Below are 18348 nucleotides of genomic sequence, written 5' to 3'. Positions count from 1 at the left end.
GGAATTTTCTGAGTATATCGGTATATATTCTGTTTCAGAGATGCGAACACTACAATGAAATAGACTGAAACACTGTGTTAACTTAGAGTAACCTCCAGATAGAAAACCCTCGCATAATGTACATTAAAATCAAATGGCACTGAGCAAACTCTGCCTCAACTGGTTGTTTTCAGCCACCTGAAAAAAGGCCCACCAAAACAAATCAATATCAGTTTAAGTGTACACTATATTTAGAATATATTCACTGCTTTACCTTGCCATCAGGCAGCCTATTTCAATGGAGAATTAAAGCCATTCTATCACAGCCACCAGACTCCATTGACAAAAAGAGTAATTTTCCTTAGCAGAACACTGTAGTTTCTAGACTTGATTGGTTAGTGTCAAAGATAAAGTGGAGAAAATATCCAAATAAAGTGTACACTTGCACTTTCATTATTTAGGTGGTGTTGCCCTTTAAAAGTCTCCACAAGGAGGGGCCTCAAGATCTTATTTAGTTTATATTGTGCTTTAGTGGTACATATTATCATACAAATTAGCAATTAATTAAACCAACACAAAGTTATTGCCACTTACTTAACTTGGAGCCTCCAGGCCCCCTTCAGGATCTGGGGCCCTGGGGCAATAGCCTACTGAAAGCAGTTGGTAGAGGCTTTATTAATGTTTTTTCATAACCTGGCAACCCAAGTTTTACTTATTAATAGCTAATAATTGGTCTGAAAACCATTAGTAAATTATGTATAAAGAATTAATACAGCCATAGCTTATTAACATTTTACAGGGTGCCTTGTTAGAAGGGTTAAGGTTTGGTCACTTCTTAAGACAGTTTACTTACAACACTGATTTATTTATTTTTTATATTGAACAATAAAGTTAGACATTTGAAGGAGGAGGACAACTGAGATTTGATGAAGTATGATGAATTATGACAGATGCTTTAAACATTAATGAATATGAGCAGGGGGTTTATGGAGCAGCCAGCACTGTCTGATATTACATTAATTAGCCATTACGCAGTTTGGTCGCAGTTTATATCAGCAGGAGTCACTCAGCTGGAGCTTCAGCCGACAGATAACAGATGTGCAGAGTTCAGCTGCTTCAGGACAAGCATGGACACAGAGCTGTGAGGAGCACAAGTGAGCAAACTGTGAGCTAAAAGTCGAGGCGGGGCGAAAATTAGTCGACAGCAGCCGTCTCTCTCTATCTGTGAGTGTGTGTGTGTGCTCTCTGTCTCAAACATTCTCGCCAACATGCCTCAAGCATGACAATAAACTGGTTTAGCTGGGTGAAGGGGTAGAAGCAATGTAACAGAAAACTTTCGACAAGTCCCACCTGGACTAGAAGCACGGCGCAGTTGTGGAGGAAAACATGGTGAAGAAGGCAACATGACGGGATTAAAGTTTAACATGGAAGTTTGACGAGTCAATAACAGCGGGGTAAGTTCACCGAGTAACCTCAGGCCTGTGCGGTGTGTTGTGGAGACTTCAGGAGATAAGGTTTAACTTTTGGCTGGCGCATATTGACTTGTGCTACACTGTTACCTGGCTTTGTTAAAGTTTCCTCATGTGTCATTTCGGTTTTAGTGGGGAGGAAAAGTGTGTAGGTGAAGTCTGAATTAACAGTCAGCAGTCAAAGTGACAAACAGCCGTTTAATTGGTTATTTATTCTCCGTACTTCATCCTGTCAGTCCTGTTTTTTTGGTGTTTTGTTTGGACTGTGATGTTTCCTCTCGGCAATTCTCATATATGCGGCTTTAACGTTACATGAACTTGCAAATGGAGACTCGGGCTTATGGCCAGAGGGAGGAGCCACACCCATAACCCATCTATCCTGTGGTTAGATTCCTTCTCCCCTCATTCATTGTGCTGTCTCTAGTATAGTATTATAATATAATATATAGGCCTGTCCCTGTGGTAAGGGCTCCATCTCTTGTTTGGTAGCTAGATCTCAGCAGAATGAATTGAACCCTTTGAATAAGGTCATTATGGTAAAGTTACCTGTAAGGCTCGGAGACATGGGTGGAATAAACATCATGAAATGAAAAAGTTATTGTTTCTGATTTTAATATATATCACAAAAGGACAAATGGATGCAAAATCATATGTGAAGTAGTTAAAATGATGCTCAACCTAGTGACAACTATTGATCTTAACAGCTGACACTTCAAATCTGCAGTGGTGGAAACATGCTTATGTTTTACCAAAGTAAACGTAACAATACTAGTGTTAAAATACTCTTGGAAGTAAAAGAGATGCATTCAAAATCTAACTCAAGTTAAGTACTAAAGTGTTAGCTTCAGCATAAGTACCAAAAGTAAAAATACCTATTATGCAGAACAGATAATGCACATTATATTACTGGCTTATTAAAAGTGAGCCATTTTTGTGCGCATCACGTTGATGTCGTAGCTGGTAAAGGGTGATCTCCCGCTGGGTAACTTGTAATAATCTGTAATAGTATATTATAATGTATTAATCTAAACATGCAAAGTAACCAGTAGCCTAACTTAAGTTATCAAATAAATGTAGTGGAGTAAAAAGTACAGTGTTTGACTCCAAAATGTCATGGACGTAAAGAACAGCATAAAATGGAAACACTTAAGCAGAGTACAAGTATGGTATTTGGTATGGTGTTTGAGTAGGCAAAATGTGCTTAGTTCCATTCCATCACTGCAAACCTGTAAAACAGAAACTACAGTAATCATTGTGGACAACAGAGTTATGTAAAGTGACAACAGCATGGGATCATCTCATGATTTATTTCCTCTGAAGGACAATAAATGACAATGGCTCCACATTATGATTATTTTCTCAAGCCGAAGATCATGTCCTCAAAATGTCTTGTTTTGTCCGAAAACTTTCCAGAACCTAAAGATATTCGATTTAATAGGATTTAAAACAAAGAAATATTCATATTGGACAAGCCTAAACTAGAGACATTCGGGCATCTTTGCTTGGAAAGTGATCCCTAACATTCAGCTGATTATCGAAGTTGTTGCAGATAATTTTTTATCAATTGTTTCAGCTCTAATTGAGTTTACAACTATCTATTGGATATTCTCCTTGTGATATCTGGTGAAACTGAAACAGATGTCGTGTGACAATAACTCATATGATTTACAGTAAATTCATCACTTCTCTTTTTGCCTTCGCCCTGTCTTTAGACTACAGTATGGCACGACGCTCTCAGTGTTCCTCTGCTGGGGATAACCCCCTGGACCCCAACTACCTCCCCCCTCACTATCGGGAAGAGTACCGCTTAGCCATTGACGCACTGATTGAGGAGGACTTGGAGGGATACTATCAGTTCCTCCAAAAAGCAGATGTGGTGGACTTCCTATCCACACCTGAGATTCACTATATCCAAAGCTCTGTCCAGGTCCCTCAGCAGAGCAACTACCCTGAACAACATTTTCTGGAGACTGGGGGAGATGGCTCCTCAGACACTTACTGGCCGATTCACTCGGACCTGGAAGCCCCAGGCTTGGACCTTGGCTGGCCTCAGCTGCATCCCTTCCTTGGACCCACAGAGGTCACCACTCTGGTCAACCCGCCTGAGCCTGACATGCCGAGCATCAAGGAGCAGGCACGACGACTTGTCAAGAATGCTCGACAGGTAGATCCTTCACTTTCTCAATGGAGGATGACTTAATGCTAAACTTGTCTTCGCAGTATCATTCATGTTCATTCACATCATGCTTGTGGCTTTTATCTCCGCAGGTGGTTGCTATAGTGATGGACATGTTCACTGATGTTGACATGTTTGCGGATATTCTCGATGCTGCCATGAGGAACGTTGCTGTCTACATCATTCTGGATGAGCAGAATGCACATCACTTTGTCCACATGGTTTCCAACTGCAGAGTCAATCTACACAACATTCAAGTGAGTTGGGCTACGTTTTCCTTAAGAAAGAAAAAAAAACAAGACTGCTTACATATTTAAATACCATCAGTCTTTCCATTTCCTTCAAGTACTCCCAGTTAGCCCAGCCTTACTACCAAAGAGCTTCGTTTTTTTGTAGAGCTTTTAAAAAAGTCTGAACCTGAAACAAGTAGTAGTTGGTAATGAGTAAGTAAATACATTTAAATATTTGAATTTTTTTTGTGATCTCTTTAACAAAAAAAGTTATGAATACAGTAACATTTATTTCATCTACATCTACATCTATTTTACTACAAATATTCATGAAAATAATCCCCAACAAATGAACCATTGACTCCTGATTGAGTAACATTTGCTAAAAACTACAGTGTTCAGCTCTATACTACGCCAGTTTTTGTGACCCATTGTCAAAGATTAACATTTTTAGTAGGAACGAATAGGCCACAGACAGAGTTGGAAAGCCACAAAGTACTGAGTCATGGGATCAGTTGGCAAAAATACAGAATATCAGCAGACTTGCGCTTTAACAGTCGTGCTCCGTCAATATTAGCAGAACTTGCGGGGAAAAGCAGAAGTACAGTGTTTACACTACAGCTGTTGCTAGAGGTGACTCCGTCAAACAAACAAAGAAAACTTAACAGTCTTTTCTTTCCAAACATTGTGTGGCTGGCATGTACCTCCAACTGACTTGAGACAACTATTATTAGAAATGTATTTTATATTATTATTACAATTGTGCAATTAGCAATGTGAATTGTATATGCTACATATTATAAGCAATATTGTCAAGCCTCTAGGATTATGTTTTTTCTTGTGTTTCTCTTGTGTATGCTTGTAACACTATACCATGTTGTCCTTTACAGTGTTCATTTTTTCTGTCATGATTGTTCTGCTCAGATTAAATTTAGCCAGTAAATACAGACACTTTTCCCACTGACAGAAATCACAGTAACTGCATATCACTGTAAAAGGGAACTTGAAGTGCAGCTATTTTCCACCTCTTATTTGGATGTGGCTTTAAAGCAATACTGCCACCTAGCGTGGATTTCTGTTAAAACATTTACACTACCATACAATACACACTGCTTTAACTTAATATTAATTTTTGAATTTTTGAATTTTTGATGTGTGTCTTGCAGCTTTTGCGCGTGAGAACAGTGTCTGGCATCACGTATCACTGCCGCTCAGGGAAATCCTTCAAAGGTCAGATGATGGATCGTTTCTTGTTGACAGACTGCAGGGCTGTGCTGAGTGGAAACTACAGGTGAAAATATTAAAACTGCCACAGAAAGTCATAACTTACACTTGGTATCACAATTTATGTTTTTATGAATGCATACAGTTTGTATCTGTTTGCATTAATACCAGATATGTGCATGTCACAAATGAAGTGCTCCTATTAATTCTTACTTATTGTCATTACTTTGTCCAGCTTCATGTGGTCTTTTGAGAAGCTCCACCGCTGTATGGCACACCTTTTCCTTGGACAACTTGTAACGACCTTTGATGAAGAGTTTCGGATTCTGTACGCTCAGTCTGAACCGCTGGTGATTGAAAATGTCAATCCAATGGAAGAGTTTAGCCTTGTTCAGAAGAGGCAATATCCAAGTGAAAGAACAATGTACAGAGAGCCAAAGAAATTTCAGTCACTGGACACCGCTCATCCAGAGGAATGGCTGAGACAGTCCTATGATGAACGTATGGATATTGATCGGAGAATGATGCCTCTCAAAAAGCAGGAGTCCCTGCACGGCCCTGCAGAAATGTACGGTAGATTTCCATCTCAGCAATCTCGCATGGATCCTTCCTTTGATCAGGGCCCCTCCAGGATGCCCTTGATGGAAAATCTCGCCTTCAAACGTCACAGTTATGCTGAAGGTGCTCATGGTAGATTCTCCTACCCATTCTTGCAGCAACAGGGAATGCCAGAGCCTGAGAACCAGGGAAGGCAGTTTCACAGGGGGCAGCAGCCTTATCTAGGACCAGGAAAAGAAGCAGATTACAGTACCTATGACAAGTTCTGGAACCAAGACTTTCAATCAGCAGATCAGTACTCTGAACCTGGTTTCCCACAGGAGATTGAACCACCTGATAACTTTGACCCTGTGCTGAACTATTTATCATCAACCAGATTAGCAGACTTTGACCAGGGTTCAGAGAGATTACCACCTGGAGCAGATTTACCGTTTGGTTCATCTCACCATAGAAGACTGAGTTTGGGCAAGCTACGTGCATCTCAAGTATCTCCCACCCCCTCAAATCCAGATCAGAAGCCGTTAATTCAGGAGCCGAACACAGATCGCAAGGATCCCATGGTGAAACGGGGGCTAAGAAACTGGAGGATTAGCTCCTACCTCAGTACATATGACAATACAGGAGATGAAGGCCTGCCATCGACACCACCTAATGCACCAGATCCTTTTGAAGAGACCACCAACGTCATACAGCAAACACCAGGCACAGATTTACAGGTCCCGAAAATCCCTAATGTCAGAGAGTTTAAGGTTCCTGCAATACCCAGGGTAAGTCAGATGCCAAGTTATGCCAAAACCACAGCACGAGAACAGCCAAAGAAATTGCTTGATGAACCAACTGCAGCAGCAGCAGCAGAGACCAAAACAACACCAACACCTTCAGAATCATCATCCACAACTGAAACAGACAAGATGGAGGAGGCAGAACAAAAGGAACCAAAAACTGTTGGTCTTCGAAGGGAGGAGTCGTTCCGTAGGAAATACAATGCAGCAATACCGAGGAGCTCTAGGTTAAGATCATCTCTGATTTTCAGCTCTATGGAGCAGCAGAATACTTCTCAAGACACCAAAACCGCTCCAGGCCAACAGGATGAGGAAACTGACAAAAATGAGGCAGAACAGACAAAACTACCTTTTGTTTCTCAGGTTTTGGGACAAAGAAGGGCTACTGCAAGAGAACCGTTTGAATGGACCCGTTACATAAAGTCAGCCACCTTTGATAGCTCTTCCACAGACCCATCCAAACAAGATGATGGAAACAGTAAAGCAGATGATAAAGATTCACCAAAGGAAGAAAATTCAAAAAATCTTTCAGAAGTACAAGAACCATTAAAATCGCCAGATGTAGAGCAAACAAATTCTTCACCATCAGTGCCTCAATCGAAGGCTTCTGAAGCTAAGCTGCCCAAAACTGATCAACCATTACAGTCATCCAAATCTTTCCTCGCCACTCCATCCCATGTAGATATGAATGATCCTGAGAAGAGGTTCATGTTTTTCAAAGAATTGGCAGCAAAACGCAAAGCTGCTAAGGCTGCAGAACCTGAAAAGAGTAAAGATAATGCTTCGCTGAAACCAACAACTGAGCTGAAAAACAATACTACTGTTATAAAGAAGGAACCTGTACCAAAAGAAACCGCAGAAAAGAAGGCTGACACTTCAACATCTGAGAGTTTATTAGAAAAAAATGCTGCTGCAGAGGATGCAGGGAAAACAGAAGCATGCAAGTCAGTCAGTCTGTCTTTAGATGTCAGTGATAAGTCAGGACAGGACAGTCAGGTTATGACTGATCCCAAAAGCTTTATACAAGAACAAACCAGCGTTTCAACTGATTTGGAGGGAACTAAGCTAAAGAAAAGCCAGTCAGCAGTAACTCTGCCTGTCTTGGCAGAAAAAGAAGCACCTCAGAGCAAACCACCAGCAGAGCGAAAGCTGTCAAATCCTGCTGTAAAAACAAGGAGCCCCAGTCAGCCACCTACACCAACAAATGCTACTCCTGCTAGTGTTTCTTCTCTTGCAAAAGGCACTAACGGAAGTGAAAGCCCACGCCTTGATTCTACCTCGAAGGAGTCTAGTTCACTCACTTCCAGTTCAGTGGAGGTATCACCATCTTCTACATCTGCTGCACTGAATTCTAACATCCCAAATCCTAAATCAGTTCAGTCAGAAACCAGCACATCCGCTTCTCCACTGCTACCCAAACAACGAGCTGGAACAGAATTAAGCTCTTCCAAACCATTGGGCCAAAGTTCTTCCTCTGATCACATTCTGCCAGATTCGGGTTCACAGATCAGTCCAAGTCCTGCACCAACTTCAGCAGAGACCACACCCTCCAAAGTTACCCAAGCAGACTTGAGCTCAACCCTAACTTCCAGCAAAGGCTCCCCAAAAACAAAGCAGTCTGTCAGCTCCTCAGTGCAAGAACCCTCCCTAATGACATCATCTGAGACCCCTTCAGGAGATGACTCTGCACATTTGGAATCTAATATTTCTCCTGACACATGTGCTGCTGGTTCAGAGAAAAACTTATCCTCATTAGAGTCCACGTCAAAGACGGACTCTAAAGAACGTTGTGCTCCTACACCTTCAGAAGAAGATGTTCCTGCATCAGAAAACATCACTCTTCGAAAGGCTGTTGAAGAAGAATCTGAGCATTCTGGATCATCAAAGGATGTCAAAGCTGACAGCACACCTCCTAGCCTTAGCACTTCATTGCCTGAATCTAATCTATGTGATGTGTCTGATCTGGAAAGGAAATCCAAATCTGATCGAAATGAGGCTATAAATCCTACTCCCTCCGCAGCAGACACTCCACCCAAGCAGTCTGCAGCAGAATTAAGCTCTACTGTCCATCCAGACTTAACTCCTAATGTTTCCCAGGCAAAAGCAACTGCATCACCTCAAGATGCACCAATACAAGCGACCCCTCCCTCTGAACTTAACCTGAAAGGATCTGTCACTCCTACTCCTGCTGGAACAGTATCATGTTCTCCTCTAACTGTGTCAGTTGGATCAGTTTTGTCACCTGAGGCTGAAAAAACATTGTCTGCATTGCACAGTCAAGATACTAATGCTCTTCCCAAACAGATTCCAAAAGACTCAAATGAAACTCCACTCCTCCCATCAGCAGAATCATCTAGCTCAGCTGAGCCTACCTCAAAAGTCCCAAAAGAGGCTGATCTGCCCTGCAAAACACCTGAATCTGTGATTTCTAAAACCCATCCTTCAGAGCCACTCGTACCTGCTAAAACAGTATCATGTTCTTCTCCTCTAACTGAGTCAGTTGGGTCAGCTTTGTCTCCTGAGGCTGAAAAATCATCATCTGCATTGCCCAATCCCCCAGATACTAAGTCTCCTCCTAAACAGGTTGCAGCAGACTTAAACAAAACTCCAAAGCTCCCATCAACAGAAAGGTCCAGCCCAACTGAGCCTACCTCAAAAGTCCCAAAAGAGGTTGATCTGTCCTGCAAAACACCCGAATCTGTGACTCCTGAAACCCATCCTTCAGAGCCACTTGTACCTGCTGAAACAGTGTCATGTTCTCCTCCAACTGAGTCAGTTGGATCAGTTTTGTCCCTTGAAGCTGAAAAGTCATCACCTGAATTGCACAGCCCCCCAGATACTAGCTGTCTTCCCAAGCAGATTGCAACAGACTTAAATAAAACTCCAAAGCTCCCATCAACAGAAACGTCTAGCCCAAGTGAGCCTACCTCGAAAGTCCCATCACAGCCCAATCTGCCATGCAAAACACCTGAATCTGTGACACCTGAAACCCAGCCTTCAGAATCACACGTAACTGCTGAAAATAGTAATATGGACAGTCAGAATAAAGTAAGCAAAGAGCCTGAAAAGCCTGACCCTGTTAAGAAAGAAACTGCTGATACCAAGACCACAAATGATTTTAATAAAGAAACTGATCTTCAGCTCGTTAAGAAAGAAACTGCTGACACCACGACCACAAATGATTTTGATAAAGAAACTGAGCTCCAGCCTGTTAAGGAAAAAACTGTTGATACCAAGGACAGAAATGAGGTTAATAAAGCCACTACACAGGGATCGGTCTGCATTGAGAAAACAAATGACCAAGTAAAGCAAAATAATTGCTCTGAATCGCCAGAGGTCACATCAGATAAAGTATCTCCCCAGTCACCACAGTCCAAGCAGCCAAAATCAAGCCAGTCTCGCTATCAATCATCAACAGCCAACGTGCTCTCAAGCAGCAACCTCAGAGACGATACAAAGCTGCTTCTAGAGCAAATTTCTGCTAATAGCCAAAACAGGAACGAAGCTGCCAAAGACTCCCCTGTCACAGATGATGAGAAAGAAGACAAAGCTGACAAAAAGCAGGAGAAAGAAAAAGGGATCAGCTCACTCACCAGAGGGCAGCCTAAGATAAGTGAAGATCGTGAGAAGCTGTTAGAGAGGATTCAGAGCATGAGGAAGGAGAGGAAAGTTTACAGCCGATTTGAGGTATGAAAATACTATTGCAATCATTCATATTACCCATTAAAAAGCATGTTGTGTTGCCCCTGTTGTAACTCAGTGTGTCTCTTTCACTTTCAAAGATGGCACCTTAAATGGGATCCGATGAAAGTTGAGAGGATAAACAGCACACACGGTGTGTGTAGCAAGAAGCAAAGTCAAGTAAAACACTGAGATGATGGGGTAGCCAAGTAGCTCACCTGGTAGTGTTTGCGCTCCATGTACTGATGCTGAGACCCCCCCACCCACCACCCATTCTCGTCACTCTTTGTCTGTAGTTTCTAATAAAGGCAAAAGACCAAAAAAAAGCTGAAATGATGACGAAGGCATTTTATCACCAAATATATTTAACAGAAATAGATTTCTCTATTTGTATTCTGCAAACAAGGCATATTATGTGAAGAAGAGGCAGCAAAGCAGTATCAGTGGCACTGAACTTGAAAGGGCAGAACATTAAGTAAAATAACTAAAAATATAAACCTGGTGACCAACAAAGGGCTTCTTCCTGTGGGTGAATCACCAAGATGTTACCAGTGTAAAAAGTACATGGACTGAGACTACATGTGTGATCAAATATGTTTTTTACTGACTGCATGGGTAAAGTGCAATGTTTGCAAAAGGGTGCTTCTATGATGAGGTCTGTTCTAGCCTTTTTGACAGCCATTATTGATGTTATCTGGTTTTAAGACAAAATGTGACATAAAAGTGTAACAGATAATCTTAAGTAGTAGGTGTTTGTACAACTGTAATATACTGTAGCTTATATTTTAGTATTTCACAATCACGTTAAAGATGTTGATAATCACGTGTCTGTGAAACAAGTGGATATATAAATGTATATCCATGCAGGACTGTTGTTGTTCTGGTGTAAATAAATGATAGCTTTAAATCTTTGTAAGCTGAAACAAACATGGAATTGATGAAAAATGATGAACAAACCTGAGATTGAAACAGATCTGCAGCTAAAACATGATGTACCTACAATACGAATGTGTAGATGATTGCACCACACAGTATGTGATGTTTTTTTGTTTCTTTTTTTCTATCAAACTTTGATTACAACAGGACTCATAGAGGATAAATGTCAGTTTTCCAAGCTGCTTGTAGTGGTCTTAAAGGGTCAGTTCACCCAAATTAAATGAGTCATCCAAATTATTTGTATTTTGATGATTTGGGAACAAACAACATAAGGAAAGATATGCTGCTTTTTAAGTGTTTCAATTGTTGGATTCCTGTACGGCAACATTCCACTGGGGCTGAGTGACTCAGACGGGGTTATGTTTGTAATTTGCTGGAACTGACCCTTTAACTGTCTCTGAAAATGAAAAAGAGAAATTCCAAAACTGCAAAATATTTACACAACAATATGTAAAACTGTGCTCTGATAGTTACACTTTTTTATAATGGATCTATCAAACTGTCTTCAGCAACACTTGCCTTTTGTAAATAAAATTTCTTAAAGTGTTTTTCTGGCTTCTGTGTGCCTGATGTTATAAAAGAAAGTTACTGAGAGAAGCTAAACTGGTTCAACTGATTAAATGAGACAAATGTAGTGATTTATACACATCTTTATTATGTATACACCTTTTTCAAAGCGGATATTTTGACTTGTCATGATAGGGAAAGCCCAGGTGTTACTAATAATAACAAAGGCTCCATTCTTTAAGATAGTGAGTCATGATTGTGTGACAGTGAATCAGGAGCGCTCAACCAAGCGGGAAACATAGAACCCTTTTTGTGTAAGCGGGGAACATAGAACCTTTTTTGCAGGGTTAAGAGGGGAACGTAGAACCTGGGAAACATAGAACCCTGGAAACATAGGGATGACCCCAAAAATACCAATACCTTAGTACTGGAGTCTGTCTTTCAAAAGCACATAGGTAAAGTTCATTTTCAGTCCAGTTTTAGTGAAAATGCAGGGGTTTGGGAAATATTGAGCGTGCGACTAGATAAAAGAGACTTGGACTGTACTGCACAAGTTTTGTGAGAGTTTGTAATTGGATGTTTTGATAGATTTACTGTTGTTAAGGGTGGTCCCTTATAAATCAGTAAATCAATGTTCAACATTTCCTGTGGAGGCATGCAAGAAAAGTAAAGTTTTCTTCATGAATTCAAGATGACATGGCATGAGTAATAGACATACAAAAGGTCATTTTGTGGGTAAGGTAAGTACAATTTTTGATTTAAGACATAACTGAAAGTCAGTTGTCCAATGCGAATTAATGAAAATGTCTCACTCCTCTGCTTAATGATTTATGGAACAGCAAATGTAACTAACTTGTACTTCATAAAATATGCAAGTTTTCATTTTCAGGCATTATACACTGACGAGGTCTCATGGTTAATTGCAGTAGCAGAACAATATGTATCCTGATAACATCTTAGGCAACATGTCATGGTGGTACTGTTACAAATCATGACTTGCTTAGCCTGTGATTCCCAAGTCTACACAAAGCATCTCTGAGTGTCTCACCACAATGGCCTTTCCTCTAGCACCACCCTGAGGCCAAGAGTATCGGTTACTACCTTCATTCAAATCCCTTTCTTGGACCTAAGAAAGACAAAGTTACATCTGTCATTCATCTTGTGAAACAACAGAGAAGATATTAAACTGATTTAAACTACATTAAATGTTACAGTGTAAGTTGTCTGACTTCACAAAAGTTGACAAAAAATGCGTGCTCATCCACAATGAGGTCAGAGTTCAAGGTCAACTGCCAAACAGCTTTACAGATGCCAATCTCGGAACCCGTGGGCTGTCGTCTCAGTGACAGTGATCTACGCAAATATCTGTTTATGGAGATTAAGCTGAGGCTGGCTGAGATTTAGTCTGCTGCTCAAGGACACTTAAGGATTTCAGGACAGGTTATGAAAACACAGAATCAAATCTGGGTACCCATTAGATAAGGAGTTTGCTAAACGTCTGCCACCTTCTAGTGTACTAAGTTGTTGTTACTTAAGTTGAACTGATTTAGTTACTTAAGTTGAACTGATTTAGTTACTTAACTTGACAGGGCTTCTCTTACAAAACGCTACGCAACCAATTAAGCTCTCACTGTGAATGAAATTGGCAGCCAGTCACATGCTACAGTGTGTTATGAAAGAAGGACTCCTATGCTTCCATGAGAAACAGTGGGCCTCTTGTCTCCGCTGCTTGCAAACGTCTTGATAAGCTTGCGCTGAATTACACTAATCTTTAAAAACCTTCAGTGCCTGAAGTACCTCACATTTGAAGGGAACAGTCAAACTTTGCAACAAAGTTTTTGCCAGTGTTTAATTTATTTCTGTTGTTTGTCTGGTCCGTATAAGCTTACACTAGTATGACTTCAACGCTGAGGAAAGCGTACCATATCACAGCATTCAGCTGGTATGCTTTTGTTGTGAAGAGTCTCGCTGCCAAGGATGGAGAGGAGTTACCACCAGGAATCTTTGTTTATGGAGGACCTTGGAAGTACCTTACTTTTTTGAATTTGGTGAGTGCATTACCCATATTACCCAGTAAAAATAGCAGTAATATATTCATTCACAATGATATGTAGCAGATGTAACAAAGGATGATGCAAAACAAAAATGTTGTTTGTAATATTTCAGTTATTACAAATGTCATTCTTTGGACTGGCGGCACTGAATGATCTACAACCTGGGAAGAAGTCAGAAAGCACTCTGAGCAGATGTAAAGACCTTCTCTTTTCTGTCTTTGCCTTCCCTGTGGGCATGGTGAGAAACGCATTTTTGAAAATCCTACCTTTTCTCTATCATAAAATAAAAATTGTGCTACACATAAACTCTATGTTCTTTGCTTTTTGTTTAGTTTGTTGTTCTACTTTTCTGGACGATCTTTGCCTATGACAGAGAATTAGTCTACCCGGCTACTATTGACACCTTCTTCCCCCCCTGGATAAATCATGCTATGGTCAGTAAATCTGCAAGTTCAACAGTTGTATGACAAACAATTAAATAATCCTGACTCCACAGTCATAAACAATCCAATAACGAGCTGTTCCCACACTGTTTTCTCAGCACACATTTGTTCTTCCTGTTTTACTTGGAGAGGTGCTGGTGCAGCCTCACAGCTACCCACAGACTAAACATGCGCTGGCAGCATTAGGAGGTGTGGGCTTGGCTTACTTATTTTGGTAAGTGTTGAGTCAGCACACAGTACAGCAGAATTGTGAGAAACATTTATCAGGCATGTAGTTAACATAGAAACATCACAGCAAAACAAGGAAATCCTTCTTGACTCAGCATTCATTTGAAGCTTATTGTATCTTCCACGGCCATAGGGGCTAAAAGCTGAGGTGGGACCAAGTCATTGTTTGGCATGTCACAAGTCTCAAGTCTTTGCATTCAAGTCAAGTCAGACTGGTTTGTGGCACACTCTTAAATAACATACTTTTTAATCGTTGGGCTTGGGGGAGGGTATCAAGTTATTTTCAAGTCAAAAGGCTCAAGTCCAAGTGAAGTCACGAGTCAATGGTGTTCAAGTCAAGTTGCAAGTCTTCTCTAATTTTGTCACGTTGAGTCTAAATTAAGCAAATTCATGACTTGACTCCAATTCCTGTGACTTGAATCCACGCCTCTGGTTCAAAGCACAGCAGTGTCTAAATATGTCTAGTTTAACTAGTCAAGACAAGTCCTGTGCAGCGGTGTTTATTCACCATGCAAACAGCCTGAGGGGTAAAAGCTTCCTTTGTGTCTCAATACTTCACATACCTTAATGCTACTTACAGATCCTGGTGTGTCTCATGCTACAGTCCACAAATATACTGTATGATGAGGATGTGATTCTTTATTATACTGAGTGTTTAGCTGTTGCAGTCTTACAATCAATGTCCTCAGTGTCAAAGCCATGTGCCTGCAAATATTTGCACAAGAAATACTAGTTCTTTGATACAAGATGGTACAAGATCTTTTGACAGATACAGTGATACTTTTCTCTCTCTCTGTCTCTCTGTCTCTCTCTCTCTGTCTCTCTCTCTCTCTCTCTCTGTCTCTCTCTCGCTCTCTCTCTGTCTCTCGCTCTCTAAACATGTTCTGCAGGATTATATGGGTGTATGTGTCAGTTGGGATTTGGGTGTATCCCCTTCTTGCACACTTCAGCTCTCCTGGTTTAGTGGGCTTCTTCTTTTTCAACATGTTGGTGGTGACATTGCTCTACGTGCTCGGGGACAAGCTCAACAGCCACGTCTGGAGTAAGATACATTAAATCTACCACTGAAATCAAACATATAGTAAAATGTTCACTTGAATCTAATCTCTCCTTTTCTTGTCTCCTTTACTCTAGGCAAGGACATGAACAAAATGACAGCAATAACAAAGTAATTTAGCCTTTCTGCCACATGAAAATTGTCAAACAGTAATCCTTTAAAGCAAGACTGTAACTTTTGAAAGAAGAGGTTACACGTTCTTTTTCTTTAATATTAAATGTTGAATTTATTAGCATTAATGGCACCATTACTCAAATAAATACACTCAGGGTTTTTTTTTTCTGCTACAGCCTTTGTTGGTCTGGTATGACCAGGAGTTTAGGGTGGCTAATGTTAGCTAAAGTTAGCAAACCATAGGTAAATATTGCTGTTTAACACTCATTACTGACACACTTTACTGACTGTATGATTGTTAACCACTTGTGCTGCTGTCATCATGTTGCTAACTGCTGAACAGCAAAAAATCTAGCCAACATGATTCCATTACTTTCATCAGCAGTAGCTGCTGTTAAACAAATGTTACATAGGTTCACTTTAAAGAGGTCACTTGCTCTCTGTGCTGAAAGTGCATACAACAGCCACATTGAGCAACACTTAACTGTATACCTCTGATATAAATGTTAGAGTTTAGTTTTACAGCTCAACTAAGGAGTATTTACATTGTACAAGCATCTCAAACATGCAATTTGAACACCAAAAGCCCAATAAAGCAGGCACCACATTACAGTAACAGCACAAGTCTTCCTGTTTCTGTGTTTTCATTTTCTGCATTTCCTGATTTAAAAATAGGTGGGTGTTGAATGTTAATATCACAAGCTCTTTTCCACAAATTATACAATCAGCCAATAACGAGAGCAAACAGGATCCCCCATCAAAATGATCATATTCATATCAAGCACCAGTGACGTGATTTCCAGTTTCTAACCAATGTCACATTTGACCCTAATAAAGTGCAAATGTCTCTATTAATCTAAGAACATCTTTAAGGGTTGCAGGAATCACTTTACTTGTGGTAATCCAAAACATTGCTGAAGAGCCTTGATTTGATGTCATCACACATCTATGGATATATCCAGGAACAGCATTGTGCCATTCATTCATTTCTGTAGTGGCCTTGTGGCTTTGTGAAGAGAAATCATGCGCCACGCAGGTCTCTGTAGCCTTTAAGATGGTGGAGATAGTTTGGATCTGCATCTACCAATCCAGCGGAAAGGATCTTGGCCAGTAAATGCACATCTTCTTCACTCAGATCATTCTGTTGAAGAGATGAATGCGAATATTTAATCTCAATTATCATCAACAATTACAACATTTATCTTTGGATAGTTACTCACCTTCTTATTGTTGGCAGACGATTCGGGTAGTTGTAGTTTTTGAGAGTTAACTCCCTGTCAAAGAAAATGACAGTTTCAGGATATCACACTTTATTTATTTCCTATATGGGTCACATCATCTAGCCGCTGCAGTGCAGTTTTTGTTTGTCTTTTAAAGGTTGATTTGTCTTATACTTTATCCAAATTACCTTTTAGAACAGATAATCACGCACAAGTGAAACACTGTAAAGGTTTACCCACTTCTTTGAGTCCTTTTGAAAAGCACATTATGATGAAGAGAAGGCCGCCAACGATCTGAGTGTGGAAAAGGAAATCAACAGTCAGTATTAAAGTCCTCATCAGACAAAAACTTTGATTAGCTGACATGAAGAAATTAGGATAACGAATAAAGATAATTTTACTTACTCCCAGCAGGTACAACATTGTATCCCTCTTGGTTCTGTCCTGCTTGTGCGCTGATTTGTAACCTAATGTGAGTAAAATAAGTTCCTCCTGCTCTGAGACATCAGGCCACAAGTCACAGGGTAAAACCCATGAAGAACCAGTAAAACAGGATACACTGCATTTCAACGAGCACCTGGTCTTATACAACTGAAAGGTATTAATCACTTGACTTTACGTGCTGTTACGTAAATGTCTGCGTAAAATGGCCTGTTGTTATTGGAAAGAGGGCAATCATTGCCTTCAGTGTTTACGCCGTCTGAGGTTTAAAATAGTATCTGACTGTCTGTTTGTCACTTGCAGGTAACAGTAAAAGAGAAGAGTCACAACTCACCCATGACCTGTGATGTCACATTTTCACACAGCAATATGAAACACTAGGAAAATATTAGATACATCATCACCTGTCCATCTGAATTTCATCTACACTTAACAAACTTTGAAAGCGTACTGATCAAAGCAATAATATACCGGAGATAAAATGCTCTGTTCTGTAACATGCTGTACAACATAGGAAAGGCTAGCTGTTGTCATAGACTGTTTTTAATGAAGTATTCATCAAATTGAAACCACTAAAATTTCTTGTGCGGTGGCTGTCCACTCAAACTTTAATGGCAAGTGATATGAAGTATTAGAAGCTGAATGGAACTGAGCAAATTTACTCATGCACAGTGCTTGTACAGCTTTAAAGTACTTGTTCACTTGAGTAGGCTACTTTTATTGAATTTCATACAGTTAACATGATTTTACTACACTATATGTAAGAGGTAATATGGTACTTTTTTTGTTCTGTTACCTTTCTTTCTGGCTGCTTTGCTTACTTCAAAGCAGCTAGACAAAAAATTAGTCTATAAAACAGACTACAAAATACAACACATTGTCATAAACTACCCAGCAGCACAAAACATATTTCAATTTAGCTCCACCTGTACCTGCTACAACATTTAAGTGTTGCTGATGTGTATACATCAATATTAACAATCCAGTAATATATTAAATGATACTGTAACATTCTCAACATTGCGCAGGAGAGGTTGGGAGCCAAAAGATACTCCCCGATTAAAATGACAAATATCATACATAAAAAGAAAAAGATAAAAGTGAAGATTGCATAACTGAACAAGAGTTCCAGATTAGGAAGTAATACAAAATTATTAGAGATGTACAATTTGCAAAAAAAAACAACCAACAACCTAAAAAACAAATAAATCAATAAAGTGTTAAGAGTCTTTGCAAATTGGTGTCCTGC

At 40.1% G+C, this 18348-nt stretch overlaps 2 protein-coding genes across 2 annotated transcripts; both read left to right on the top strand.

Annotated features, from left to right (window-relative positions):
* The first annotated feature begins 1108 nt into the window (after positions 1 to 1108).
* On the top strand, positions 1109 to 11583 carry fam83ha (family with sequence similarity 83 member Ha). Its single transcript, XM_050071133.1, has 6 exons — positions 1109 to 1433; positions 3161 to 3612; positions 3717 to 3881; positions 5021 to 5145; positions 5314 to 10105; positions 10201 to 11583. Exons 2-6 carry the CDS (start codon positions 3169 to 3171, stop codon positions 10210 to 10212), a joined length of 5538 nt encoding a protein of 1845 aa, XP_049927090.1. The 5' UTR covers positions 1109 to 1433; positions 3161 to 3168; the 3' UTR covers positions 10213 to 11583.
* Positions 11584 to 13348: 1765 nt separating this feature from the next.
* Positions 13349 to 15538, top strand: LOC126406713 (androgen-dependent TFPI-regulating protein). Its single transcript, XM_050071175.1, has 6 exons — positions 13349 to 13590; positions 13709 to 13834; positions 13929 to 14030; positions 14138 to 14253; positions 15158 to 15309; positions 15402 to 15538. The coding sequence occupies exons 1-6, from the start codon at positions 13438 to 13440 to the stop codon at positions 15437 to 15439; spliced, it is 687 nt and encodes a 228-aa protein (XP_049927132.1). The 5' UTR covers positions 13349 to 13437; the 3' UTR covers positions 15440 to 15538.
* The last annotated feature ends 2810 nt before the right edge of the window (positions 15539 to 18348 follow it).

Source organism: Epinephelus moara, chromosome 19 (assembly GCF_006386435.1).
Source record: "Epinephelus moara isolate mb chromosome 19, YSFRI_EMoa_1.0, whole genome shotgun sequence".
NCBI lineage: Eukaryota > Metazoa > Chordata > Actinopteri > Perciformes > Serranidae > Epinephelus > Epinephelus moara.
Note: the sequence above shows the minus strand (reverse complement) of the source record. Positions and strands in the feature narration are given on the sequence as shown.

What these genes read in the sequence shown, in the direction of transcription:
- fam83ha (XM_050071133.1), top strand. Translation starts at nt 3,169, where the DNA reads ATGGCACGACGCTCTCAGTGTTCCTCTGCTGGGGATAACCCCCTGGAC. An exon ending in TTGTCAAGAATGCTCGACAG is followed by an intron (nt 3,613 to 3,716) that starts GTAGATCCTTCA and finishes TTATCTCCGCAG; the next exon opens with GTGGTTGCTATAGTGATGGA. An exon ending in TCAATCTACACAACATTCAA is followed by an intron (nt 3,882 to 5,020) that starts GTGAGTTGGGCT and finishes TGTGTCTTGCAG; the next exon opens with CTTTTGCGCGTGAGAACAGT.
- LOC126406713 (XM_050071175.1), top strand. Translation starts at nt 13,438, where the DNA reads ATGACTTCAACGCTGAGGAAAGCGTACCATATCACAGCATTCAGCTGG. An exon ending in TTGCCTTCCCTGTGGGCATG is followed by an intron (nt 13,835 to 13,928) that starts GTGAGAAACGCA and finishes CTTTTTGTTTAG; the next exon opens with TTTGTTGTTCTACTTTTCTG. An exon ending in GCTCAACAGCCACGTCTGGA is followed by an intron (nt 15,310 to 15,401) that starts GTAAGATACATT and finishes CCTTTACTCTAG; the next exon opens with GCAAGGACATGAACAAAATG.